The 12082-nt window shown below is 40.8% G+C and overlaps 1 protein-coding gene across 13 annotated transcripts in view; it reads left to right on the plus strand.

Moving 5' to 3' along the window:
* The window catches only part of TRAF3 (TNF receptor associated factor 3), a 92521-nt gene extending 80814 nt beyond the window's left edge, over positions 1–11707 (plus strand). For 11 of the 13 annotated variants that reach the window (XM_025197176.1, XM_025197179.1, XM_025197171.1 and 8 more), the window contains 2 exons: positions 3487–3661; positions 6632–7203. In XM_025197176.1, the coding sequence (XP_025052961.1) occupies positions 3487–3661; positions 6632–7203 (747 nt within the window). Of the gene's footprint in view, positions 1–3486; positions 3662–6631 lie in introns of all 13 variants that reach the window. The other 2 variants (XM_006018028.3, XM_014517091.2) reach the window with 1 other exon arrangement.
* The last annotated feature ends 375 nt before the right edge of the window (positions 11708–12082 follow it).

Genomic DNA, 12082 nt, shown 5'->3' on the forward strand with positions numbered 1-12082 from the left:
ATACAATTTTTTTTAATATAACAGAAAGCATAGCAAATGAGTATCAACAACACAATAACAACCAGACAAAAATCAGTATCTGGAAGCAGCATGTATGGTTTACTGCACACACATAGCTGTGTGGGTTAATAATCTAGAGAGGTCAGTTGCTGGAATAGAAAGTCCCATACAGAAAATTGATACCTACTTGAAAATTTATGAGTACAATGTGAGACATCTGCGTGCTTTTAATAGCGTAATTAGAGAGAATAAAATTCTCCCTGCTGCATTAAATTCAGATTTAGTACGTCAGTATTTCCTAGTGTGAGATGCCTCTGCCTCCCTGTAAGTGAAAAATTATATAGATCCCAGTGCCTTTTTCAGTGGAATATAGACTGATTTCTGATGACTCCTTGTGTCTGGTATTCTCAGGAACAATTTTGGGAGATAAAATATAATCCACTGTCTGGCAACAAACAAAGCTGTAGTTCTTTTTTAAACCTGATCATATTTTGGACAAGAATAGGGTATTAAAAATAGCTTGGTAAGGGAAAAAAGTTGCTTCTAAATAGCAGTATTAAAAAAAAAGTTCTTTCATTTTGTCCCTTTTCTTCTAGGAAAAAACATTGCTTGTAGCTTTTCCGTATTTTTGCTCTTTTGGCACTTAATTCATCTGACAGTTGCTCTTTGTTTTGCTTGTTGGTTGATATAATGTTTAGTGCCAACTGGCGTCAGTCAGAGATCGAGGCTGCCTGCCACAGGTCTGTACAAACACTAACAAAAAGATAGGTCCTGCCAATGGTAGTGTGCGCAAGTATAACAAGGGGCAGCTTCTACAGCCCCTGCTACATGTTACAGGTATTGTGCAATTAACTGGTTAATTGTGCAGTTACCTGGAGACCAGCTATTTGTGCAAAGTAGCCATCGCACAATAAAAAGCTCCAGCTAGGTATAAAGTTAGACCTCAAAAAGTGTACTAACTTTATAGCTGGTTTCTATAGACCTTTAATTTGCATGTGTAGGTGGGTCTCCCCTGTGGCTAGGAGCCCCATCAGCTGACCAGGCTTCCAGCAGCAGGAGTGCACCATGTCCAGTATGGAACCCCTGAGCCCTAGGAATCGTGGCAACTGCAGTCCCTAGGGTCTGGGGGTTTTCTGTGCCCCCAAGCCCTAAAGATCATGGCAGCCATGGTCCCCAGGGTCTGGGGGGTTTCACCTCCTCCCCCAGCCCTAAGAATCCTCTGGCCCTGGTGGTTCCCTGCACCACTGGGGTCAAGAGATCATTGCTGAAGTGATCCTCTGGGCCCTGGGGGTTTCATGCACTCCTGGGTCAGGGAAAATGTCGCAGCAGGGATCGTCCAGTCCTGGGTATGTATGAGGTGCCCCCACAGCTGGAAGCCCCTCCACCAGGGTGCATGTCTCTCCCAGTTGTGGGAGCTTGCTTTTTGCTGGTGCTGGAGGAGCTTGGGATCGGCTCCCCCTGCATTGGCAATAAGGCTTAATGGGATCTAATGTGTGATCCCACAATCGTACCTCCTGCCATGAACGTGCAGCATGTCAGGAGGTGTGATTGTGTGAATCGTGTCTTAGATCCCATGGTGCCTTTACCTGCATGTGTGCAGGGGGCCTAGGTACCCTTTACATTTAAGTACACCTCTCAGTCTGCAAACTCCTGGCCAGAGCCTATTGGTTGTTCTTATAAAATGAATGCAAGCCATCTGGCTTGTGCTCCTTTTTATACTCACTGCTTATGACTGGTCTCTACTTTATTCCCCTACTACCTTCATCCTAGAACAGAGGATGAAATAAAGCTGTATATTTGTGGTTTGTGATTAGCATCCCCAGGCACCATAATATCAGTCTGTTTGATGAGATCACAACGCATGCATTTTTGATTCAGGACATAGCTTTGCTTCACAGAACCGTAATTTCAAGGTTGGTACATACCTGTTTTGAAGCATTGGCATTTAAAAAAAAAAAAAAGGCTATTCTAGAAAACTTGGAGCAGGAAAAAAACCCCACACTTATAAAATGTGATAGTTAGCAGGCTGTCAAACTTAGAAACTTGCTTAATCATTACAGATTTGCAGTCTATAACGAAAGTGAATGATTAAAAACAAATCCTACAGGAGGAGTGAAGGCAATCTGAGGTGGAAGGGTTTTCCCTATAAAGAATATTGAATTAATGATGGAGTTATCTAGAAGGCAAACAAAAATTAAATTGAGCCAACTTGGTCATTTTTTGTCATCTTCCTAAATGACATTTTTTTAGAAGTGAAAAAATATTTTTAAATTTGCTGGAGCTGATAAACTGGAAAGTCAGTTTGAAAATTTTAACTGTAGCTGGTAGCAAAAGTAGTTTCTTGTCTCAGATACTTTTACTGTCAATTAAACTTGCTGGTTAAATATGGGGTTCTGGCTGGAATTCCTGTTGCTCTAAATTAGTTTGCCAGTATAAACTATTTTGCTATTCTTGCATTGGATTTAAATCCATGTAGTGGAGGTTTGTTTCTTTCCTAGGTTTTTTTCCATTAACGTACTTACCAGGGTATTAAGAATCAGATGAGGTGCCTACCAAGGCATAGAAGACTTTTTTGCATTTCTTAAGCATAACTTAAGAAAAAAGTTGTTGAACCAGTGGGCACCTTCAGGATGCCTGGACTCCTTACATTTAGGAAGAAAGGGTGGGATTTTCAAAGAGCCTAAGGGAGTAGGAGCATGAGTTCTGACATTTAATAGGCCTTGGACACCTAAGCTCAAAGCACTTGTGAAGATATCGCCCAAATCAAACTTGACAGACTTTCTTTGAGGCCTATAATATCCTTGCATATTACACTTAAGTTAAAATGAGCTTCTGTAGCCAGGGGCCAAATTAAAGAAATTTACTTTTTTCTTAAAATGATTCTTTCATTGGAGATCCTTACAGTGCTCTCATAAGCGTTCTTAGCACTTCTATCATGTGTTTGGTTTCTAAAGCAGTATGCAAACATTGAGGCTTACTTCTTGTAAAGTAAGTTATCTCCATTTCACAACTTGTGGAAACCTGAGAGGTTAAGTGTCTTACCAAATCTGTACAGTTGTTCAGTATGGCAGAACCAATAGTAAAAGTTGTGAGTTCTTGTTTTAATCCTGTTCTTCTAGATTATATACCAAGGTTTATTTTGGCTTTTTTATAATGCTTGACCCACAAGTGAGTGTGAGTGCGAGTAAGTCACGGGGTAGATCCAAGATCTTTTATTAGATCAACTAAATAGTTGGAAAAAAGTTCTTTGCAAGCTTTTACCCAACAGCTTGCAAATAACTTTTTTTCCAGCTATTTAGATGGTCTAATAATATTTCACATCTACCCAAAGAACCTTGCCTGCCTATGTCCTTAGACCAACATGGCTGCAACCTGTGTGTGTAAATGACTTTCATCATTCATACATAACCTTGTCTAACTTTCATTCTTTCGAGCTTTTCATGGTAGTTGTTTTTTCTTTTGATTCTAATTTACTGTTTCATAAAGCGAGTGATTGACAGTCAAGCAGAGAAATTGAAAGAACTGGACAAAGAAATCCGTCCCTTCCGACAGAACTGGGAAGAGGCTGACAGCATGAAGAGCAGTGTGGAGTCCCTTCAGAACAGAGTGACGGAGCTGGAGAGCGTTGATAAAACCACAGGGCAAGGAGCACGAAATACTAGTAAGTATAAGGATGATGGAGTGAAGGATGACCCAGCAGCCTTTACTTTAAAAGAAAGGCAAATGAGCAATTTTTGTTGCTCTTGTGATTTTCTCTGTTGAAAACATCAATAATGTTGACCCTTCAGTATCTTGAAAGGGAATTATGTGCCTAATCTTTTTCTTAATGGCACGACCCTGCTTTACAGGCTATTTCTTAGACTTGACTCCCATCTTACTTTCTTGTGACTATGACCTTGATTACACTTGGAACTTAATTGGAAGTATTTTCTCTGCTGATTTTAAAGTATTGACAAGTCTTTTTTTGGTTAATGTTCTGCCCTTAATAGATCACTACTATACTTATTCACTTGAAAATGTGTTTCTAGGTATAGGCTGACACTCTTTTATATCCCAATAAAGGTGAATGTTTGATTCAAGAAGCTGAATGAGATCTATTTGAGTAATAATGTCAATTGTTACTTTTTGAACAGGGTGGTGAAAACCAGAAGTTAGCAGTACAGTGTAGATTGCTCTTAAGAGTTCAGACAATATTGTTTGGGTCAAAGGGAAATTATTTTGTAAAGATAATTTTAGTAAAAAGTCTGCTGCTTGTGAGTACATTTAGTTCTCTACACTCCCTGCTTTTGTTAACTTTGACAGAGTAGGAAAATACAAAGGAAAAAAGTGACAAATACTATTTTCCATGAGAAGAGAACAAAAGAGCCAATAAAAAGAACCTGCAAATAAAAAAGCGCTCAGCCACAGTTGCAGAAGAATATTTAGTCACAATAGAGCAAGATGTGGGGCGAGGTGGGTACGCTGGAGGGGAGGGACAGAATCCAGCTAGATATAGACTGGTTACAGAGGTGGGCAGATGAGAATAGGATGGAGTTCAACACAGACAAGTGCAGGGTGCTGTATCTAGGGAGAAGGAACCAGCAACACACCTATAGGCTGGAGGAACACCCTTCTCAACAACACAGTGGCAGAAAGGGACCTTGGAGTCATTGTTGACTCCAGGATGAACATGCGCTGCCAATGTGAGGAAGCGGTCAGTAAGGCTAAGGCGCACCTTGTCGTGCATCCGCAGATACATCACAGGCAGGTCCAGGGAGGTGACCCTTCCCCTCTGTGCAGCGTTGGTCAGGTCGCAGTTGGAGTACTGCGTCCAGTTCTGGGCGCCGCACTTCAAGAGGGATCTGGCTAACCTTGAGAGGGTCCAGAGGAGGGCCACTCGCATGGTCCAGGTGCAGCAGGGCAGGCCCTACGAGGAGAGGCTAAAGGGCCTGAATCTATTCAGCCTCCACAAGAGAAGGCTGAGAGGGGACCTGGTGGCTGTTTACAAACTCACCAGGGGTGATCAGCGGAAATTGGTTGAGGCTCTGCTCCCCCCAGGCACCACCGGGGTTACTAAGAATAATGGTCACAAATTGTTAGAGAGAAGGTTCAGGCTGGACATCAGGAGACATTACTTCACAGTTAAGGCTACCAGGCTCTGGAATGGGCTCCCAAGGGAGGTGGTGCTCTCTCCTACCTTGGGGGTCTTCAAGAGGAGGCTGGATAGATATTTGGCTGGGGTATTATGACCCCAGCACTCATTCCTGCCCGGGCAGGGGGTCAGACCTGATGATCTGTTTAGGTCCCTTCTGACCCTAAGCATTATGAAACTATGAGCATAGCCTCACTTTTCACTTTTAGCTCATAATATAACATTGTCTGATCTTTCATCCAGGATTAATAGCAACAAAAAAAAAAGAAAAAGAAAAGATTCTGTGCAATTCAGGATGTTCCTACATTAAGATGGGATCACATACATTTAATAGTAATTTCTGAAGGCTTCTGCAGTAGCAATCTTTGCTAGTAAACATTGATAAAAACTGGTTTAGGTGGCAATATCTATGGCTTTATGGCACAGTGCTTTGAACAGTGTTTCTAGTGGATCATAGGTTCATAGATGTTAGGGTCGAAGGGACCTCAATAGATCATCGAGTCCGACCGCCTGCATAAGCAGGAAAGAGTATTTCTTGTAACCCCCGGGGGCGCCTTGGTGAATAAAACCTCACCAATTCCCTTCTGTGCCCCCGTGATGAACTTATAGGCAGCCACAAGGTCGCCTCTCAACCTTCTCTTGCGGAGGCTGAATAGATCCAGTTTCTCTAGTCTCTCCTCGTAAGGCTTGGTCTGTAGGCCCTTAACCATACGAGTGGCCCTTCTCTGGACCCTCTCCAGGTTATCCGCATCCCTCTTCAAGTGCGGCGCCCAGAATAGCACGCAGTACTCCAACTGCGGTCTGACCAGCGCCCGATAGAGGGGAAGTATCACCTCCTTGGATCTATTCGTCATGCATCTGCTGATGCACGATAAAGTGCCATTGGCTTTTTTGATGGCTTCGTCACACTGCCGACTCATGTTCATCTTGGAGTCCACTAGGACTCCAAGATCCCTTTCCACTTCTGTGCCACCCAGCAGGTCATTCCCTAGGCTGTAGGTGTGCTGGAAATTTTTCCTCCCTAGGTGCAGCACTTTGCATTTCTCCTTGTTGAACTGCATTCTGTTGTTTTCTGCCCACTTGTCCAACCTGTCCAGATCTGCTTGCAGCTGTTCCCTGCCCTCCGGCGTGTCCGCTTCTCCCCATAGCTTTGTGTCATCTGCAAACTTGGACAGAGTACATTTCACTCCCTCGTCCAAGTCACTGATGAAGACATTAAAGAGTATCGGTCCAAGGACCGAACCCTTTCATTTGAATTCTTGAAATTTTTACTGGGTGTGACCTCAATTTCCTCTATTACGTTAAAGACCCAAATAACATTGTTACTTATTTTATGGCAGAATTATTATCAGTGGAATTTGTCACAAAGGTGATTAACCATGATTTGGTTCTTAAAACAAGATTTTACTATATGCAATAAGAGCGCTGGTGATACTGATTTATAACTCTATGTATTTTTCTTTTTTTCCCCCCTTACACACATTTCCCCTGTTCTGTTAGGTCTGCTGGAGACGCAGCTAACTCGACACGATCAAATGCTGAGTGTTCATGATATTCGGCTGGCTGACATGGACCTTCGATTCCAAGTTTTAGAAACTGCCAGTTACAATGGAGTATTAATTTGGAAAATTCGAGATTATAAACGTCGAAAGCAAGAGGCCGTGATGGGAAAGACACTGTCCTTGTACAGCCAGCCCTTTTATACTGGATACTTCGGCTATAAAATGTGTGCCAGAGTTTACCTTAATGGTGATGGCATGGGAAAAGGGACGCACTTGTCATTGTTTTTTGTCATAATGCGTGGAGAATATGATGCATTGCTTCCTTGGCCATTCAAACAGAAAGTGACTCTCATGCTAATGGATCAAGGAACGTCTCGCCGTCACTTAGGAGATGCTTTCAAGCCAGACCCAAACAGCAGTAGTTTCAAGAAGCCTACTGGAGAAATGAACATTGCATCTGGTTGCCCAGTCTTTGTGGCTCAAACTGTTCTAGAAAATGGAACGTATATTAAAGATGATACTATTTTTATTAAAGTCATAGTGGATACATCGGATCTACCAGACCCCTGACATATAGCCAGGGAGACAGATTAAAGAGAAGACAACTCCATTTGGGGGTTTTATATCAGTTTGTCTTCAATCAGCCGTCCTAAAGCTCAGAGAACCACTTTGTGGAACAGAAGGAAGAGTTTGAAGGCATAACTGCTTAGGGTCCAATGGCGAAAGTAGCAACACATTAAGAAATCATACCATGGTATATTTTTTAATAGAACTAGCAACACTTAAACTCTGAAGAATCGTTTTTTCCTCGTGAGGATAATGATTGCGGTCAGAGAGGCTTTTTTTTTTTAATTATTAATGATCTAGTCAATTGGAAGTGAAAAGACACATACAGTATATGCTGGATAAATTACTTGACTTTTCTTCCTTTAAGCTAGAATACAAAAAAAGTTCACATGTGGGCTAGAGGGAAACTGTCAGCATGTTAAGTAAAAGAAGAAATGATGAAGTAATGTTTCAATTATGATATTATCACTTTGAAAAACTAAGTGCAATCTTGTCTGAAATATAGTATATTGTCTTTTTAAGGCCTCACCTGGTCTCTGTTTTAATAATTACTTTGTCAGAAGACCTTGACAAATATCCATGTCTTCTTAAAGTATCTAAATCAGAATCATATTTTTATTTAAAGTTCTATTGTTACAGAAAACATTTTATTTTAAAACTGTTGATAGACTGATATTTCTTGGAAGAAAAATAGAAGATATCAAAACACTGGTTATCACTTGTGATAGGAAACGAAACTATTCAACTATTGCTGTTATTTCTCTTTAGAAATGTAAACCTACAATATATGTCGTAGTTAATGACACTATTTCAAAATTAAGGAAAAATCACTCATGGATGCTGTGCATCATTATCAGATTTATAATTGTTTTCACCCTAAACTAGGGCATTTGTTGAACTTTGGAGTTCTAAACGGAATCCTGTACATTTTTTAAAGTTCTGCCCCATGCTTTCCAATCAAGCTATATATATTGCTGACAGCATAAATGTGCAACACATAGTATTTGCAGTATTGGGGAGGAGGTGTAATGTTTAAAAAAGAAAAAAAAGCCACTCATGATCCTGTATGTTCATTTTGTACTAGCAGTCATTGCTTCTTATTGAGGACATAATTAGCAATGTCTTAATGGAGAGATGGTGGCTTGCATGCATACATGTGCCTTAGGTGTGATGTGCTGCTTATAAACCATAGCTTTTTATTCAGATTAATTCTAATATCTGAAATGGTAGCTTAACTGGACTTCAGACATAATGTGTAGCCTTGTCTTCAGAGCCCTTAGAGTTTGCAACATGTAAAATAGAAGCCAAAGTCCATTTTTGGCTACCGGAGCTTCTATGGCTTGACCATGGTGGAATCCATCTTACTCAGGTGCCAAAACTTTATGCACAGTGCTCCTATGGAGCTTGGACTTTGAGAGCGCCCCCCCAGGCTAACGTGAAGGAAGGAGTGATGCTTCCTCCCATGCCTGTGTATGAAAGGTGGTTGTACTTTGAAATGGCCCATCTGAGAATGCTAAGAGGCTGTTACTGAAAACACTCACAGATGGTAGTGCTGACAAGTGTCTTAGCACAGGTTCCTTCATCATAACTGCCTGAGTTTTAGTGGAAAGCATTTCCCAGCCCTGAATCATGCTGGCTGATTCTTCCTTTTTTTAATAGTCTGAGACAAGTCAGCCTAGTGGCATAACCTGACTATATATCAGCCATTTGGTGCTTCTTAATATCCGAGGTATGCCTCAGCGGAGACAAATATGTTCTCTTGTCCCTTTTTTGTGAACCTTGAAAGGGAATTGCACACCTCATTCTTGGCTGTCAGGTTGTGTCCATTCAGTTTTCCACTTCTGGGGGCATAGCCACAATTTTCATTGAGGGCTCAGTTGAATTCATGCCTTTGTAGTTCAGCTTTGTCTTTGTTGCCATTGTCTTTTATGGCTGTGCCTTCACACGCAGTGCCTGCAAGAAGTTCTTACAAATATACAGTGCATGCTGAGTGGTCTTCATGGGTTTTCCAGGCACCTGCCACAATACTGCCTGCTTCTTGGCAGCCAAAACATTCAGTAGCAACTCGTCTTCCTTTTCTTGCCTTCCATTGTCCAGGTACTGTATTCCCTTTATGGTACAAAGGTGTCAACAGGTGCAACCTACTATATGGAGGCATGTGCTAGTATTTAATTTCTGGCACAGAAGGAGGACTTCTGCAGAAAAAAAAACTTATGGCACTTGCAGTTTCATGCAGGCTGCATATGTAAACCCATCACTTATGCTTTAGGGTAAGGATTTACTTGACTTGTGTATCATTCAGTAGCAGCGACTGTAGGCAGCCGAGCTTTTGTGTATGTGCATCACAGAATTTTACTGAAAACAGGATTCCCAAGTGGAAATGTCCAAAGGACTCTTCTCCCATTGCGAATGCATGTACTGCAAAATTTAAATGAGATCGTATGGCCATGTGAAGACAGTTTATATCCTGTTTTGAATCTGGGACTGGAGAGATGGGTATTATAATCTGGGCCCAGTGTGTTCTGCATATCTGTGGCTGCAGACTCTCACTTTTGCAATAGAATTGTGCTCCTGAATCCAGGCTTGTATTTTAATGGCTTCTAACCCTTGTGGTTGTTAGAGAATTTGAAAATATGAGCAAAGTGCAAAATAATAATTTAGTCTTCCTGAGTCTGCAGAAAGCCTAAAACAATAGCTCTAAAAGGTCTGAATACCATATCTCAGTGGGATATTCACTTGGAATCTTCTGATGAAGCTAAATGTCAACATGGTTAATATTTGACTGCTGATCGCTGCAGCCGAAACATCAGCCAGCATTGGTGAACTGCAGATCCCAAACTGCTTTTCATGCCTCCCCAAGTGCCAAAAGCCCCATCTGTCAAAACAGCTAGGTTCACTCTCACAGCTTCTATAATGCCGTAACCTGCTGTCAGTACAAACATATTTTGGCATGTGCATTGTTTGATATCAAAATAAATAAAATGGAGGCCTACTAGGGTTTATTAGTAATTTTAAAAACTCTGTGAAGCTGGCAGAAGATCTTCAGGCCTCCTGCCTACTGCAGAACCCAGGAATCTTAGTTCAATTTTCCATGTAGCCTCTTATGGAATACGCAAGGGCTTGACTAAAATCTTTCATTGCAAAACCCACTGAATATCCCTAAGCTGTGAGACTTATATTGCATATGCAGAAATGCATTCCCTCAGCTTTCCAGTAATGAGCATGTAGCATTTAGTGAAAATAAGACCATTCTTTATAGTCTAAGCAGAGGTGAAAAGATGCATTCTGCTTCACTCCTGGGGACTGGGTAAAATTATTCAACGTTTTTTCCCCAAATACACCTTTTAAAAATACATTTCTGTCCCAGGTATTTAGAAATCTTTTGGGGACCTTGTATAATCTGCCCTCAAGTACACCCATGAAACCCCATTAACTTCTGGAGTTGCATGAGTGTACTAGAGGGGTGCCATCGCATTCGTGTGACAATGCTTATAATAACTGTAGAGAAGGATTCTTCAGTAGCTTCCTGTCATTATCCACTGTTTAGTTCTCCTTAGCAATGCACAGCCAAGTGTAATTGCTGTTTGTTTCATACTAGTGACTCTCCAACTTGATGTATAAGCATCTCCCACGGCTATCTTTTACATCTAGTGAAAGGTTCTTATATACTGTAAGTTGAAGGTTGCCTTTGTGGCTGTATATTACCAATAATACACATGTTATTTACAGTCTCATATTTTAAACAGGATGAAACGACTTCAATGTTTAAGGACTAATCTGAGATCCTTATGCATGACCATGCCTGCATTGCTTCTTTAATCTTAGTAAAGGAATCTTGTTTCAGCTATTGTTGACATGGTACACCTTCGCAACTTTTAAGTCGAAGCTGACTTAAATATGCAATGTTGATTTCAGCCTTGTACTGTAACTTTGTTGTTCTTCTCAAAGAGAATGTGCAATAGGAAAACAGAAAAGGATGGCATACATTTAACAATAGTGACATTTAATGGGTGACATGCTAGCTATCTTATACATATGAGATGCAGTTTAATTCCTTTTCCAAATTGATTTTTCTGTTTGGAAAAGGAAAGATGAAGATATGAAATGTGCCTGTTTCTGTGCCTGGTGAATCTCTCAAATAAAGGGTAATGGAGATTTGTGTCAGTTGTAGCAGGTACTGAACCCCATGCATGTTAGGTTACGATTGTAGTGCTCAAGTTGCTCAACCTGCCCTGATTATGGCATGTTGGGACTGAGTTTAAAAACCACCTATTTGTATCTATATCCCATCATGTGGAATAGGCGTTTCACAAATAATGCAGTTTCTAGGAGTATTGGTTCTGTCCAATGCTAGGCAGAAGTTTGCAGGGAATTATCAGAAAAGTAGCAGTCTGTACCTCGTGATAGTATAAAACGTTACTGCAGTCTTGATGCCTTGATCTGTGTTAACTATGCAAATATATAAATAGGTGGAAAGAAAAAAATATTATAAACCTAATCTCTTAGTTTTCACTGTTTTAAAAATGTTTATATATATATATATATATATATATATATATATATATATATATATATTCCAGGTTTGTACATCAGGCAAAGAGTCATTTCTTTGTGTAGAAATTATTAAAATAACTCCAGCCCTCCAATTATTCCTGGTCTAGTGGTACCAAATATATTTTGCTGCTGTTACGGGAGAATTGTGGATAATTGCAAACCTTGGATTTCCTTTCCAGGTTTGTAGACCTAGCTAGCCCACTGCCCATCAAAGCTGCCTCGTCTCACCAATGGAGCTTACTGAGTCCTCCTGAAAACCTTATTGGAAAGTTCTGTGGAGTGACAACTAGGTCACATGTCCTTCCTTTCACTTAGTTCATTCTCCTTT

The sequence above is a fragment of the Alligator sinensis genome, unplaced genomic scaffold (genome assembly GCF_000455745.1).
Source record: "Alligator sinensis unplaced genomic scaffold, ASM45574v1 scaffold85_1, whole genome shotgun sequence".
Classification (NCBI taxonomy): Eukaryota; Metazoa; Chordata; order Crocodylia; family Alligatoridae; genus Alligator; species Alligator sinensis.